This window comes from Dermacentor albipictus, chromosome 1 (assembly GCF_038994185.2).
Source record: "Dermacentor albipictus isolate Rhodes 1998 colony chromosome 1, USDA_Dalb.pri_finalv2, whole genome shotgun sequence".
Classification (NCBI taxonomy): domain Eukaryota; kingdom Metazoa; phylum Arthropoda; class Arachnida; order Ixodida; family Ixodidae; genus Dermacentor; species Dermacentor albipictus.
The window spans coordinates 9,025,577-9,042,427 of record NC_091821.1 but is presented as its reverse complement, the minus strand read 5'-3'; the positions used below and the strand labels follow the sequence as shown (position 1 = coordinate 9,042,427).

Here is a 16,851-nt window from a genome sequence, read left to right as displayed (position 1 = left end):
TTTATATCTTATGTGAATTTGTTACGTTGTGTAGAAGGGTTCTGGAAAAGCTGTATTTTCGTGTTACAAATTTGTTTTTGAGATTCATGTGTAACATATCAATTTTGTCCGCTTTAAATGTACTATTAGGTGCAACGCACAGCATTGGGATATCATTTTTCATTGCGGAATTACAGAGTTGAAAACTTGATAGTTTCGTCTTCTGAAAATTTTCGATTTTTGCCAATTTTTATACGCAATTTTGCCAATTTAATACACAAGGGTTCCTTGAAGTAGTAGTTTTTGAGGTATACAGGGCACACGTTATAACCATGGCGTACCCTTATACCCAATATAACTTCCCGAAGTGGTTTGTTTAGTTAGGTATACCTCGCAAATTTACCTGTAAGCTGGTACACCTCATGTATACCTAAAAGAATATATAAAGAAAAAAAAAAGATATTCGCTGTCACTCCATGGCGCTGCAGTATACGTCATAGGTGAAGAATGAAATTTGTGAAAATAGCTTGGGCAATGTTACAGAATGCTTGCGCGGGGTACGTTCTGCTATATACTGGCTTCTTTACTAGAGGTCCTAATTGTTCAGGACTTACTGTTATATCGTAGCTGCTTGCCTTGTTGCAAGTGTATACTCGCACTGCGTATATTCTCGTTGTTTTCTTCCTTGCTGCTTTACGCAAGGTTCTATTCACTTCTTAACATATATTCGTTGTCGTGGCTCCCTTAACCAATATTTGCTGGTACGAGATATTAAGGGCTACGCAATATAGCCTCTGGAACCCAAGCTTTGCAAGGATACAGTTTTGAACTTGTTGAAACGACATGGTTTTCTAGTGTATTGTCACGTTGTCTGACAGTGAAGAATGACACTATGTCAAAACCGCGAGTTACAAATTGAACTCTTTATTGGACTAACTTGTGGCCAGCCAAATAAGTAAAGCTCTATCACAAAGGTAGCGGCCAGGAAAGTCGGTGATCGTCGAAAATCTTATCACCGGGTCAAGCGTGTCGGCTTTTACACATAATTTGTCGAAGGTTCCAGCGTTATTGCTGGTACCCATGTGGCTTCCAGAAAGTACTACACAATTCGCGTCGCGCATGCAATCAAGTTACAATAGCTTTGGTGACAACAGCCATCGGATAGAACTATCGATAACGTTTGAGAAACTTCTGATACATGTAGGTGCGCCTTGCGTCGAACCATAAAATTCATCATTTGTTAGATGGTGAAAAGCAGTCACCGAAGAAGGATAGAGAAGTGTGCGTGTCACTACAGCGCAAACAAATTTGAGCCAGGGACAGAGAGAAGGCAAGACAAGCATTAATTTGTATGAATACGCTTCTTTGGACGAGATCCCGCTGACGAGAATTGTGTGTGCCAATGAGTGCTTCCCATTTGAGATCTAAGATCTGAGATCTTGAGGCCACGAATATCGAATGAGCTCGGCCATGCCCTGCAGGGCCTGATAACATGCTGTTATGGTCATGGGAACTGTGACGTCGAAACATGAATATACAGATGGTACAGGTTTTCCCGAAGGAAATGGTACACACGACAGGGTGTTGGTATCCGTCCCCAGTGGCGCGTGGATCAAAGAAAATTATGGCCCATTCGCACGCATGCGCATCCATTCGTTGCACGAGGTCAAAAACGACTGTTAATTCACGGGAAGTATAGTATGCGCGTGTTTACATTATTTAATGAAAGCTCACTCTGTTAACCTTTGGGTCCACTTACACCTCATATTGCTTGTTCTCCGTGCTATTTTCTTGTAATTGAGATATTTTCTTGTAACTGCGAAGCACCCGTTCCTGCTGCGAGCGTCGGCGTTGGCCTCGACGTCGGCGTAACCGAGCGAACGTACACAGCGAACGATGAAAGCGACCGCGGAGCACAGTGGGCGTATGAAAGACGCGAGAACGAAAGCGGAGAGGAGGGTGCAGCGCAACCAGGAGGCGGAAGGCAGAGCTGGGTATGGCAAAATGGTGAGGGGGAAAGCGGCGAGCCGGCACGACCAGGTATGCGGCCAGCGATGAAACAAAGCGCTAGCATGGGCTTCGGCACATGCGCTACTTCGCCTGCGGCGCCACCGCCACCAGAGAATGCGCTTCGCGCGAGCCACGCGTTCCCGTGTTCGCGCTTTCTTTCTGAACAGTGAGCGACGCAACCGGTGGAAACGCTTCGTCTGCGTCTACTGCTAAATGAGCTGCCCGAGCAGAGGCTCAGCGCCGCCGCCGAGAGCGCCTTGTCCGTCAGAATCAAATTCTGTGCCATAATATAACGCGTATTCAAAACACCCAAGACATTCGCGTCAGTGAGTATCGTAGTCGGCGGTGAGATTATTGAATGTAATTAACCGTCTTCCCATTGTACGACCAGTTTTCTTTCCGGCTATCGATCAAATCGTTTTCGTGGGCCGATCTCAAATGAAGATAGTGTGCCTAAATATGTGGGCCTAACCTGGTTCATGCAGATCTTCAATGAAAAAAGAAAGAAAGATCTTCAAAACTTTGTCCGAAATTCTTTTGTCTAAAGAGAATGATATTAGCTTGCTTGGGTAGTCGTCGCAAACTAGTTGTGCCTGAATTTTTCGTTATTTCTTCTCCGGCTTTTTTTTTAAATTCACAGAAGTCACAGTTCTTCGCGACGCTTTTATTTTTATCAATGAAACAATGATAATCAGGCTAGAGCGGGTGAATATACGGTACCGTCTTACAGAAAGTTCAAGTAATCGTCGCGTTGCCTTCAAAAATGCTAGGAAGAAATAAACAGTAATGTTCCACTGAGCAATTACCTAGTTTGAAACCGCGGTAGGTTTTTTCATGGATAATATACTTTTCCCTTGAGAAAGACAGACAGCAAGAAGAGGAAATGCAGGCAGGTCAATCAGATGAGCGTCCGGCTTGGTGCCCTACATTGGGGGCAAGGGAAAGGGGAAGAGCAATAGGAAAATAGGGAGAAAGTGAGCACTGAATGCACGTGGGATGATGCGCAGGGACACTATAAGCGGTCTCTTGGTAGTGTACTGGTAGTGTACGAGCGCAGGATCGCGTTTTGTGCCAGTGACGCGTATGGCCAGGGCCTGAGTATTTTTGATTCAGAGAACGGTCTCGAGTCCAGTCGGTTTAAAGTTGTCCTGAGAGAGAGAGGCATTGTGCGTCGTAGCGAGGACAGATACACAAAAATTGGAGGACGCTTAAGCTTCGCCTTCAAGAGTGGAACGTGACAGCGTTCCCATCGACCCGCCAAGGGGTGTAAGACAATGCGCTACGGCGCAGGGATCACTTACAAGGCGCCCCGCATCGGACTTTGCGCCCACCTATCACACGGAGAGCGTGGAGCAACGCAGCGTTCGGCGCGGCAACGGAACGTGCGCCTGAGCAAACGGAACGAACCAAAGAACTCGGTGTCTCGGAGGAGGAAACGATCTACGCCAGCCAAACGTCGTGATCGGCACGGGCAGAGAGATAGATAGATAGTAATCTAAAGAAAGGAACGGCGCTTGATTCTGCAACCCGCGTGGGAGACGGCGAAGCGTCGTCAGGGAGAGAAAGTAGGGACCGCGCACAGCCCCAATGCGCGCATGGCACGCCACCTGGCGGGGCAACGCCGTACATTGAGAGGAGGGGGTCTTCTGTGTTTGTCGCAAGATGGCTCTGCGTGTGCGGTAAGCGCAGAACAAATGTAGCGGAAGCGTACTTCGCTACTCGTGTAAATGCGACTTCTGTAAGTTACATGCTCATAATTACCGATATACACCGCAGTATAACTTTCTACGGCACGTTTTTAAGGCAACACCGCGTTCACTAGAAGCGCGTTTGTACCGCTTTCACGCATCGTACTCGTGGCTGAGCGGTAGCGTCTCCGTCTAACACTCCGGAGACCCTGGTTCGATTCCCACCCAGCCCATCTTGGAAGTTGCTTTTTATTTATGAAGTGCCTGCCGTGATTTATCGCTCACGGTCAACGCCGCGGACGCCGACACCGACGCCGACGACACCGGCTTTTCTGCGACACGAGCTCCTTAACGCTATCGCGTTAATAGGCAATGGATGGTTTCCTGGCCCCTACTGGCCCCTACCAGACGACCAACCACGCACCTTTTTTTGTTAGAGGATATTGTTTTACCCTGTATATGTTCCATCAGATTACACAGCTGCAGCGATAGTTCTGTTTCCCCCTTGGTGTTTGGTTCAGCCAAAAGTTCGACTGACAGTACCAGGAACTCGAACGAAGGCACAACTCTTATCACAAGCTCTCAAGCAACTTTCACTGCTCTTGCTGTACGAAAAATACAACGATCGTACCCATCTGTACAATGATGGCTCAACCACCGTGGACGGGTCTGCAGGATCAGTGATTTTTTTCCTGAGAAATTCACCACCGTAAAGTTCAAGACATCTCATCAGACGACATCGACAGCCACGGAGCTTGCTGCTCTTGCTGCTCTGAGCTTGCTACCCTACGAGCAACTACTTGTCTTCGTCGAGGCCCAGACGAAGACAAGCAGGTGCACAGAAACAAATGCACTACCCGAGGCATGTTCTTTTACTTAAAGCGAACCTTCCTTTGCGAACCCTCCCAGACTTTGTTGACCGTGGGTGCTCCTGTTGCCTTGCAGCATAGCTTATGCTTTTAAAAAATTCCAACAGAAACTCCTCTAGGAGTTGTCTGTGTAAGCATTCTGCCACTTGTTCATCTCCTCGTAGCCCGGTTTCATTAGCGATTTTATGAAACATGATCCGACCAGTATAAACGACCGCGATGTGGTGGCCCGAACGGCTGCTGACGGCGGCGGAAGGTGAAATGATGACGCAAGCAACCTAGTGCAGGTGGCGACGCAAGATGTGCTGATGATGTTCCGATCAATATAAGCTGTTATCGCTCTTTGGCGCCTTATCCATCCTCGTCGAACCATTATCAACCGTGACCAACTGTACTCCGGCGGTGGCTGCGTATTGCGAGGCCATGCGTGCCTCTATTATCGCCGCTTAGTTCGCGCTGAAGAGGGATGCGTGAGCTGTACATTCAAAGCGATCGGCGATGGGGACGCAGTGCGCCGAATGCTGATAGCTTCGTGTGCGCTGTGATCTCGCCACTTAGTTACCCTTGAAACGAGAGGTAACACGAATGTGAATTCGCTCGCTGCTGCGTGTCCCATCTTGAAAACGATCATCTTACGTGACGTACTGACGGACGGGTTTCCTCACTGGGTAGGCATGGAAATGCTCACGCATTTAAAATGAATTACGTGTTCGATGGTTTGATGGAGCATCTGCGCCCCAGCACAGCAGCCGGATGCTCTAACCATTAGGCCACCATGTCTACCGTGCCAACGCCCACTAGCTCTTTGTGAGCTGGTGGGCGTTGTGCTCTCGCGCACATGCGCACATGGGCCCGCACCTGTTTCCTTTATTCCATTGATGCAGGAATGAAGGGGACAAATTGATAGCATTTGATTAACCACTTCAAGAAAGCTTCGCTTCACATAGATTCCAAGATGTGCGTTGGATCTGCATATTTTTTTTTCTCGGCATAGTTTGAGTGTGCTCACTGTAGTCACGCTCACGTAGTCAGGCTCTAAGAAAGAGGAAGAGAGGACAAAAGTAAGTTCGCATTTTGTATGTCCTCAGGCCACTAATGTGCGATATGTTTGTCGAGACAGAAGATATTTGGTGACAGCGAAACGGCACTGCCACCGTGGTGCTGTCATAACTTGGACAATCATCGTATATGCATAACTTGGACAATCATCGTCGATGTGTTCTTTCAGAATTTTTTTTTTGTTCAGCGGTATTTTGTGCCAACCGATACTGACCAACCGAAAAAAATTGACTCGCCATCCCGACCATGCGAAAGCGGATGGCCAGCGAAGCTGTTAGAAAACCACGCAAATGCCGTCAATGGGCGCATGAAATGTTTTATTGGACTGCCTTTCTTACTGGAGCAGCTTATGCAACAGTAAATTTTACCGGGAAGCGCACACAGGGAGAAGGAACGTGCCTCGCATTGTTCACAGCCGCCTTATCTATCATCCATCATGCAGTTCTACGCTTGTTTAGTGCTTTCCTTTATTGAATTGAATACTGAGCTGTGTGTTGTATGGGCCTCGTTCCAAAAGAGATATGCGCATTTTTTTTGTTTAATTTCTTCTTTTTTTTCCGGCAGAGAAGAAATTTGTGATCAACTATACTCCGTTTCATACATAGCAGTTGACGCTGTGGAGGCTAGACAGCGTTCTTGCAGTGGTTTCGTTCGCACTTGGATATGGTTCGACGCTTTTTCACCGCAATTGTGCGCAACTGTTTTTTATATAGGCTCAGTATTGAATGAAACAAGTTTCAACCCTTAGAAACAGACACACTGTGGTATGCCGTTGCTAATGCGTTGTTTTAGATCATTTTTATTTTCGTTGTTCTTTTCGGGCTTTTTTTTTTGCATCACGTTGCGAGGAACCTCACGTGCATGCTTGCGCGAGCGAACGCAACTGGCACGCAGCAAAGCATGAACGGAACACCTAGCGAAGCATAGACGAAACGCGCGAAGTGATAACTTTTCTTGACCGAATTTCTTGCGTAGCTTCCACAGCGTTGACTGCTATGTATGAAACGGCGTATAGAGGCTAACAGCTTCACTGTAAAAACAAAAAAAAACAAGCATAGCGCATTGCGCGAGGACCCGTTAGCGATCTGTAGGGTGCCGATATTGCCTTAGAAAGAAGGGGTTGAATCCACAAAGGTTTTTGTTCGTTAGCACTGTTTGCCAATGGCCAGTCGCCGCTTATAATGATACGTCCAACACCATGATTGGCTCGATGCTATTCTTAGGAGGAGTTTTAGCGTAAGAGCTATTTTCCTTTTATTTCTTTTTTTTCCCGGGGCCAAGAGTAACTGCAACAAAAATGGTCGAAGTGCCAGCTCACCCGCGGGTGGGATAACGTTACGGCTTTTGTGATGTGGTCGTCGAGGTCCGTCTTGTTTCCGGCGTAGACCATTAGGTTGCAGTACTGCGCGCGCACCGTTTCGTGGCCGTAGTCGTCACGCACCACGGTCTCGATGCACTCGTCGAAAGCGCCTAGATCGACTCGCGTCGTCGTGAGGGCCCCGGTCGGGTACTTTCCAGAGGCGTCGAACACTGCGAGAAATGGTGACTCGTCAAAAAAAAATAATAAAGATTTTACTCTGCTGGAACTATCGAGACCCCATAAGAGGGGTCTTGATCAGAAAACGACAGGCACAAGCGCAGAACCGAAGCTCTTTGTAAAAGCTACAATGCTTGTTGTGTGGCTTTTATACCCTCGTGTGTCGTAAAAAGTGCCACAAAATCTTTTTTCTAAGTATTTATGCTTCAATTAGCGAGGCATATTACACAATTAGTGAGGCTTATACAGTACTGACTAACGGCCATATCCTCTGCTATAGAAGTCTTCCAGGAAAGAAGCAATACAGGGTAGGATTCCTAATCCACGAGGACATATAGTGCACATTGACGAATTCTACAGCATTAATGAGAGGGTAGCAGTAGTCGTAATCAAACTTTATAAGAGGTACAGATTAAAAGTAGTACAAGCCTGGGCTCCAACATCCAGTCACGATGATGATGAAATACGTAGATCAAGTTTATGAAGATGTTGAATTAGCGATGAGAAAAGTGCAAAATCAATATACTGTATTAATGGGTGACTTCAATGCAAAAGTGGGAAAAAAGCAGGCTGGCGAACACGCAATTGGCAGCTACGGCATCGATTCTAGGAACACCAGAGGAGAGGTGCTTGTAGAATTCGCAGAAAGGAATAAGATGCGATTAATGAACACCTTCTTCAGGAGGCATAGCAACAGAAAGTGGACCTGGAAAAGGCCTAATGGGGAAACAAGAAATGAAATTCATTTCATACTTTCTGCCGATCCCAGCATAGTGCAGGATATAGAAGTGTTAGGTAGGGTATAGTGCAGTGATAATAGGGTAGTGAGGGCTAAGATTCCCTGCAATTTGAAGAGAGAAAGAGTAAAATGGGTCAAGAAGAAACAGGCCAACCTAAAAGCAGTAAGGGTAAAAACAGTCAAATTCAGGCTGGTACTTGCAAACAAATATGCAGCCTTAGAACAGAGAGATGAAGATGACACAGAGGTAATGAATAAAACAGTAACTAGATTGGCTCCAGAGGCAGCAATTGAAGTGGGAGGCAAGGCACCAAGGCAACCAGTAGGCAAGCTCACCAAGTAACAAAGAACCTAATAAAGAAACTAAAAAAATGAAAGTGTCCAACTCAAGAGATAGAATAGAATTCCCAGAACTGTCAAAACTGATCAACAATGCGAAAATACGGGATATTCGAAACTATAACGTGTGAAAGACTGAAGAAGCCGCAAAAAATGGACGCAGCCTGTAATCGGTGAGAAAGAAACTTGGCATAGGACAAACCAAGATGTATGCACTGAAAGATAAGCAGGGCAATGTCATCAGCAATCTCAAAGATATAGTAAAAGAAGCGGAAGGATTTCATACTGACCTGTACAGTGCCCAGAGAATTCAGGATACCTCAATTAGAAACAGCAATGAATAGGATACAGAAAATCCTCTTATAACTAACGATGAGGTCAGAAGGGCCATGCAAGACATGAAACGAGGAAGAGCTGCAGGGGAGGATGGAATGACAGTCGATTTCATCAAGGATAGAGGGGACATAATGCTTGGAAAACTGGCGGCTTTTTATACGGACTGTCTATCGGCTGCAAGTGTCCCAGAAAACTGGAAGAATGCAAACATTATACCAATCCACAAAAATGGTGACGTTAAAGAATTGAAAAATTAGTGGCCCATTAGCTTACTCCCAGTATTATATAAGATATTTACTAGGATAATATTCGATAGAATGAGGGCAACACTGGACTTTAGTAAACCAAGGGAACAGGCTTGCTTCAGGAAGGGATACTCACATCCATGTCATTAATCAGGTTAACGAGAAATCCGCAGAGTTCGATAAGCCTCTCTATATGGGTTTCATAGATTACGAAAATGCATTTGATTCAGTAGAGATACCAACAGTCATAGTGGCATTCGTAATCAAGGAGTGCAGAACGCTTACGTAAATACCTTGGAAAATATCTACAGAGGTTCTACAGCTACCTTAATTCTACACAAGAAAACCAGGAAGATCCTTATAAAGAAAGGGGTCAGACAAGGAGACACAATCTCTTCAATGCTATTCACTGCGTGCTTCGAAGAAGTATTCAAGCTAATGTGGGAAGGCTTAGGAGTAAGGATCGACGGCGAATATCTCAGCAACCTTTGGTTTGCAGATGACATTGTTTCATTCAGCAACACTGCAGATGAGTTACAACAAATGATTGAGAACCTCAAAAGAGAGGGTGCAAGAGTGAGATTGAACATCAATATGCAGAAGACAAAGATAGTGTTGTATAGCCGGGCAAGGGTACGAGAGTTCAGGATCGCCAGTCAGCCTCTAGACTCTGTGAAGGAGCACGTTTATCTAGGTCAATTAATCCCAGGGAGGCCTGATCATGAGAAGGAAATTCAGAGCAGAATAAAAATGGGTTGGATCGTATACGGCAAACATTGTCAGCTCCTGGCTGGAAGCTTAACATTATTGTTCATAAAGAAGGTGTACAATCAGTGCATTTTACTGGTGCTGACATATGGGGCAGAAACTTGGAGACTGACAAAGAAGCTTGAGAACAAGTTAAGGACCGCGTAAAGAGCGATGGAATGAAGAATGCTAGGCATAACGTTAAGAGACAGAAAGAGAGCGGTTTGGATCAGAGAGCCAGCGGGTATATCCGATATTTTAATTGACACTAAGAGAAAAAAAAGGAGCTGGGCAGGTCGTGTAATGCGCAGGTTAGATAACCATTGGCCCATTAGGGTTACACTATGGGTGCCAAGAGAAGGGAACCGCAGTCGAGGACGGCAGATGACTAGGTGGAGCGGTGAAATTAGGAAATTCGCGGACGCTAGTTGGAATCGGTTGGCACAGGACAGGGGTAATTATAGATCGTGGGGAGTGGCCTTCATCCTGCAGTGGACACAAAAGAGGCTGCTGATGAGGATTATTTGTTATATAACAGAAATATAATAGAAAAGAGGAAGGTAGGGAGGCTAACCGGAACAGCGTAGTATAGGCTATCATACACACGATAATAGAGAGAAAAAGATGTAAATATCAGAGATAGAGTGAAAGAGAGACAATTTTCTGCCCACATGCACGCACAAGGTAATAGTGTAATTTGGCCAGAGGCGTCCACACAGGTGCACTGATCTTAAAAAAAAGCACCATAGAGCCTCCTGAGCATTATGCGTCCATAAAAGGTTAGTTATGCGTTTAGAATTGTGGTCTGCGGATGAAGAACGATCGTCAATTTGTTATAACCGGCGAGAGTGATTGCCTCTGTGCATCTAAAGGAGTACAGTCACATAAAAGGAGGTCAACGCCTGTGGTGCACGAATACAGGGCACGTGCTCGACGGGCCCCAACTTGAGAGAAAACAAGAAGAAAAAGGCAGAAAAAAGATGATGAGGCGAGCAAAATTAGACACAGATTTGGGTGAACTGGTTCGGATCCATGGTGATATGCGGGTACCGCGACAAATAAAGTCGCCACAGACCTTCAATAGCAACTCAGAGGTTATTAAAAATTTTTTTAAAGGGAACCGGTACTAAGTGCAAACGCATCAAAAGTTTTTACACCCAGACCACTTTGTCCAGGTGAAAGTCAGGAAAAGAAAATCAAACGAGAGCGAGGGATTAAAAATGGAGTTATAAAAAGCGTAGAAGTTCAAATTGAATAAAAGAATGCCACGTCACGCAGGCTGGCCTCATCAGTTGCTTTCAAATACGTGTTTGTTTCGATTAAACTCTTGGTTTCGAATAATTTAAGCCCGTGGTCTTCGTCCTCATTTGAGATAGGCTGGCATCTCTTAGTCTGTCAAGCTGCAGCGGCCTTTCCCGCATGCCGGCCAATGTAACTTGGCCAAGGTCGTATACGTACACGACCCTCGCAGGGGCACAAGCACGACGTCGCCTCTGCGAGCGCACGTAGGGGACCTCGCGGAATCGCCCGATTAATTTTCCGGCTCGCTTCGATTACCCACAGACTTCCTCAAATGTCTCGTACGCGTGCTCTGCCCATGCACACCTGCACCAAATGGACGTAAAACCGCCCGAATACTGTCGTGGCTACACTATTCCGTGACCACGCCGTGGCAATACGTGTTTTTCTCGGAGCAATCGTTGGCGCGCTTCGCGCTGTGAAGTCAAGAAAAAAAAAAGTGTTACGGTTCAATGCGCCCTCTTTTCTAATTTTTGCGGCCTGTCGAGGTTCTTCCTCTTTCTGTGCCTCTGCGCGTCACCGAGCCGAGACCGCTGCGTTTATTTTTTTGCCGACACGACGCCGCCTGCGGAGCGTGCACGGCTCACGCTTCGTGTGCACACGCATGCTTTTCTCTACAATGTTTCCTTGCGTGGCGGTGGACCCGAAAAATACCCAGCAGTGAGGAAAAAACGTGATTCATTGGTGGGATGTAGACCTTTAGTAAATCATTCGTTGCTATGGATTCGCTGTTAAAGCTCAAAAGGGAAAATATTTTCTTTACGTCTTCTTTGCTGTTTGTGCATGCTCCATTCTGCATTCGTCATTTGCTATTATGCTAAAGACATTCGTATCGTTATAGCTCAGCGGCCCACCGCACTGCTCATTCGTTTGAGTAGGCAGTGGAGGGGCGACAATTGCGCGCGCTGGATGACGATATGCGAAGTTTGTTGCTCATAGTTGTTTGTGAACTCCATTGCGTGTCGGCTTACCGATAAGTACACGTATGAACTTGCTAGCGGTGCTGAGAGCCCGATACACGCCACCGTGGCTGAGCGGTTACATGGTGTTGCCCTGCCGAGCACGTGTTCGCATGTTCGGTGCCGGCCGCACTGTGATGCCGGCGGTGTGCGAGAACACTCGTGCACCATACCTTTGGTGCCCGTTATGGTACGTCCACACTAGCGACAAAAACGCGCGCGACACAACGCGCGCGGCGAGCGGTGCTGTCGCGCGCGGCAAGATTCACGAAAAGCGGCAGCAACGCGCGGCAAACGCGCGAATGGGTGCGAGACCCATTTTTCGCGGCAGACGCGAAACGTCCACCAATCAGAAGCGAGCCGCTTTACGAGCCGCGCTGTTGTGGCGCCACCTGTCGCATAAGCAAAGAATCATAATCTATGGGCTCCGAGACTGAACAGTGACACGCGCGCCGTAAAATCTCAGAGGCCATTTCCAGTCAAGGGGGCTGTTTTTGTTAAGCCTTACCACACCGCCACTGAGGCGTCGACGAAGAATTCGCCTCGCAATGGAGGCGTTTTTGGAAACCGTTCGCGGATATGCGTACCTCTATGATAAATCGAGCGTCGGACAAGGAGCTGCGCGCCAACCGCTGGCACATTATGGACAGCAGTTTGGCATGACAGGTGAGTAATTGGTGAAGGTGGGGAAGCAGAGTGTGCGCCTGGCCCTCAGTGTCCCTGTACCGCACTCAAAACTTTCTTGTCCGCTGTCTGGCACGTCGGCGTCGCACAAGTAAAGAACAAACAAGTATTATAGTGTTCACAGTCACCAGTAGCTCCTCGTCCGTATCCGACATGCCTGAGCGTGGCCGGCAGTGGCGCAAAAAAACACACACTTCCGATGGAAGACGAAATGGGCAGAACGGAGAGCGCGTTGTCGCGAGAAGTATCGAATGGAACGAGACAACGCGGGACTCCACGGGCCGCTGCCGCGTGCCGCAAAACGCGACTGTGGACTTGCCCGCACGCGTCTGCCGCGCGGGCGCTTGCCGCGTGCGGCGTGTCGCGCGCGTTTTTGTCGCTAGTGTGGGCGTACCATTAAGGAACTTCGGGTGGTCAAAATTTAATCCGAAGCCTTCCCCTACGGCGTCCTTCATAATTCACTGTGCAGTTTCATAAGTTACAGACCGCGATTTGATTTAATATAACAGCGTGCTCGAAACCACAAAGAGAGAGAGAGAAAGAGAGAGAGAGAGAGACAGAGCGAGGCGCGCGAGCTCTACTCCGTGTACCGGGAAGTGAATACAGGGCTGGGATTCCATTCGTAACTACTCCGTTCCAAGTTATTTAATTTCAGGATTTACCCTGTGGCCCGAGTGGCACTCCGCGCACATTATCACCGTGATCGGCCGGTCGGGAATGACGGATGATAAGGAACGAATATAATTGAGCGAAAGGAATATTTATGTCGTAAGGGCCAATGTATATATTACGTAGAGATCTGCCCAGGTTAAAAAAAAGAATAATTAAATGTTACAGAGTAGCCGGATGATGCCGACTAGACGTTGTTGACCACCGTCTAGAGGAAATAAGAGTAATATAGCGATAAAGTCGATGTACACTATGCGCCAGTCAGTTGCGCAAACGTTTTGATTGACTTTTTTTATGTTTTTTTAGGGGCACAGTTGTCGCTCGACAAAATTGTACACCACGTTCACACGCACTCTAATTATTTCCTCCTGACTGGCTATATATAGACTTCGAAAGCGGTTCTATTTTCCGGGTTCTAAGCAAAATCCTTAAAGCACGAGAAAGAGAAAAACAACGTAACAATGTCGGTTGCACGCCTCGGTTGGAACCCTCTCAAGCGTGTCATCACCGAGCAAAGTGCACAGTTTAGGTGTGAAAAAGAGTGGGGCTACGGCATTCACTTTCGAGCCGGTAGTGAACGATAGCTGCAGGCTCGTATTCACAAACTTATCTCACTATAGGAGCCTTCCCTGATTGGCCGGCGTCCCGGCGGCCACAAATTATGATAGTGGGCGGCTTGATAAGGAGGCGGCCGTCTCGTTATCACGCTCATCCCTATCAAGACTGACAGGCGTCCTCGACACTAGCCACAAACACTAGAGAACCTTTACGAGCATACGTGTCGTGATTCTTAGCGAAGAAGGAGAACACTTATAAAAGCGCAGCTGAAAAGTGAAAGGTTGACCATGATAGCACACAGAAACATTCTTAATCACACCACGTTTACACTCCGCGAGCAGTTCTGGCACTTCAGAGCATTAGATATACTTGAGGATATAGCGTTAGTAGCTCGCATATGCACCAAAATATTTAATTGTCGATACCCATGCATGCACACAGAGCCCCCAAGCAGACAGCTCGCCTGTGACATTCCCAGCATCGACGAATGTGTGCGATAACAAATGAATAAAATCGAGTGAAAGAATTCTTTACATAATGCTGGCCTGGGGGCCGTATGTAAGGATTGTTTTCCACTGATTCAATTTTTTTTTTCTGGTCACCCATTGCAACGAGTGGCCGATATCAGCAACAACGTGTAGGCGTGGCGTCCTGCGACTAATGGTGAAGCTCAGAAACAATAAAAAACAAAGAGAAAATAGCCAGATAATACCACCTCAGGGCCTGTACACTGTGAGGATTCCTTTCGCTCGATTCTAATCATTTCTCGCGATCAGCATCGCCATACGCCGATAGATCCCAGTGATAACGTGGATGGAGTGCCGCTCGAGCTGCTGTCGAAGCGCGAAAACAGACTAGCACTTAAGAGTCGTTATATTTTCCCGACCCCGATTCACATTTGTATGACGTACACATGTCCCGTTTTACATGATGTGCTCGGTGTCGTGCGTCTAAAGCAGAGGATAAGGGCATGTCTAGCAATGATGCCCTTGTCCAACAGTGCAGCCGGCACGATGTAGAAACTAAAAAGCGATTCCGTTCATCTCGAGGGCCAGGCATGCACGCTTATGGACTCACATCGCATCGCCCATGGGTCCAGGTTCCGGATGCCACGCACCAACTTGAAAAGGCCGATGCTGCAGTCGACCGACAAATCCGCCTCGAGGACCTTGCGCGCGAGTCGAGGAGAGGCTCCGTCCATGGCATTGCCGATGAACTCCCTGAGTTTGGCCACGTAACTCACGTTCGGCTGCGCTGTCGCTGCGGTCGTGAGATCCGAGTCCGTCTCGCCGTCACAGAGGCAGGACGTCGCCAAAGCGCACAGAAAAACAGCTAGCACGAAGAAGGCCGACGTCGTCGACGAACAGTTGGCGCTCCTTTGAAAAATCATGACGGACTCCAAAAAGAGTGTGTGCCAAACACGCCAAGCCCGGATCAAGGTGCCGAAAAACCACACTGCTTATTCATGGGCATTTAATAAAGTCGTTGAATTCTCTAAACGCGATATCAGTTCGTCGAACTAAACCGCACAGTGCGCATTGTTCGTTCGTTACCACCTATAATAATGGCGTTTGCGAGTCCGAGCGCAGAAGAGGCGCCCCGTCGCATCTCCAGCCGACCTCTCAGTAGCCGGCGCCTTGAATAGAGCGACTTCGCGTATGGCAAGCAGCGCGTGGACTCGATGCCCACCTTCTTTTATAACCACGCATGTCGTCACGACGCCAGGAAGGTGCGTCGATCCCCTCGAGATGGCCTTTCCACGTGAAACGCGGAAACACAGGCCATACCGATCACCTTTCTCCTTATTTTTTTTTCTCACTCTCGCTTTCTTTCGCGCGGTGGTGACCTTCTGGAGGCGGCGGTTGCGAGACTGCGTTGGCTCGTGCCTAGCGTGCCAGGCCTTGAACCCCGCCGTGTTTTCTTCACCACGTGCACCGCAAGATAGCTCGCGCCTTGCGCCCGCCGTCCTCCGAGCCTGCTCGCATTAAAGCGATGAACCAGCAAAGACAGCTTTGACAGCTCTTCACTCAACGAGGACTCGTCAGCGGTCATAGTCTCGAAATGGCCCGTTCGCATAATGTTTGCAATCTGCTGCTTCTATTTTCTCACGGTCACCAATAGTCAGGCATCGAAAGTTTGCAATTCGATTGAGCGGCTGCTTTTTTTTTGTCTCTTTTTTTTGCTTTGCGTTTCGCGTATAAGGTGCGCTGCCTTGCCAAATAACAGAATCATGCACTTTTTCGGTGATCTCTTCGAGAGCGATTTTCTCCTTTATTTACGCTGCACGCGAATGCATCGAGATGAGAGGTTTGTTCAACCATGGAAGAAGAGTCACTGTTGATTCGGTGACAGACTGACGTCGTTTACCGTGAGTAAACATCGTTGCACTTGATGTATATTATACGCTGTATTTGGAATTTACTGACGCCATCATTCTGTCAAAGGGACTGAGTATTCAAAGTCTGCAATGGAACCTTGAACTTCATCGCACTTGGATATTCGATGTGTGCAGGGAAAAAATACGTGGCACTGAGAGATATGCCATGTTGAAAACACTGCTATACGCCGCCTATCATTCAATTTTTTGGCAATAATTATAACATGAGGGTGGTAGAAAGATGACTTACGCATTTATTTGTAAAATATCTTTTTGCGTCATTCATTCATTTATTCTTAATGGGCGCTCTGTTTCAGGCGTGCAATTTGTACCGAAGAAACGGCTGTGATATTTCTGTATTTTGGAACATTTTCATTGTACAATTTTTACATCCTCTAGTGAAGAAGTCGCAGTGTCGTGCCATGAGAAGAGCATTCGTAATTGTGTAATACATTCACCTAACATTTTATCGCATTTTTCACATTCAGTGTGTCCTTAGCAGCCTATAATTTGGTTGAAATCTGCAATTATCATTTTAACCTCTGCGTCGTTGTCGGACGTGAAATTCAATCAATCAATTGAAAAGGCCGATGGGTGGAGGGAATCAATCAATCAATCAATCAATCAATCAATCAATCAATCAATCAATCAATCAATCAATCAATCAATCAATCAATCAATCAATCAATCAATCAATCAATCAATCAATCAATCAGTTGATAACCTATTTTCTGCGAGAACCGAACCATGATTGTAA

At 47.1% G+C, this 16,851-nt stretch overlaps 1 protein-coding gene across 2 annotated transcripts in view; it reads right to left on the bottom strand.

The window, feature by feature from the left end:
• Positions 1-15,360, bottom strand: part of LOC139054642 (nose resistant to fluoxetine protein 6-like) — a 50,869-nt gene extending 35,509 nt beyond the window's left edge. For both annotated transcript variants that reach the window (XM_070531997.1, XM_070531998.1), the window contains exons 1-2: positions 14,795-15,360; positions 6,924-7,135 (exon numbers count right to left, since the gene is read on the bottom strand). In XM_070531997.1, the coding sequence (XP_070388098.1) occupies positions 6,924-7,135; positions 14,795-15,107 (525 nt within the window). In that variant the 5' untranslated portion in view covers positions 15,108-15,360. The remainder of the gene's footprint in view (positions 1-6,923; positions 7,136-14,794) is intronic.
• Between the last annotated feature and the right edge of the window lie 1,491 nt (positions 15,361-16,851).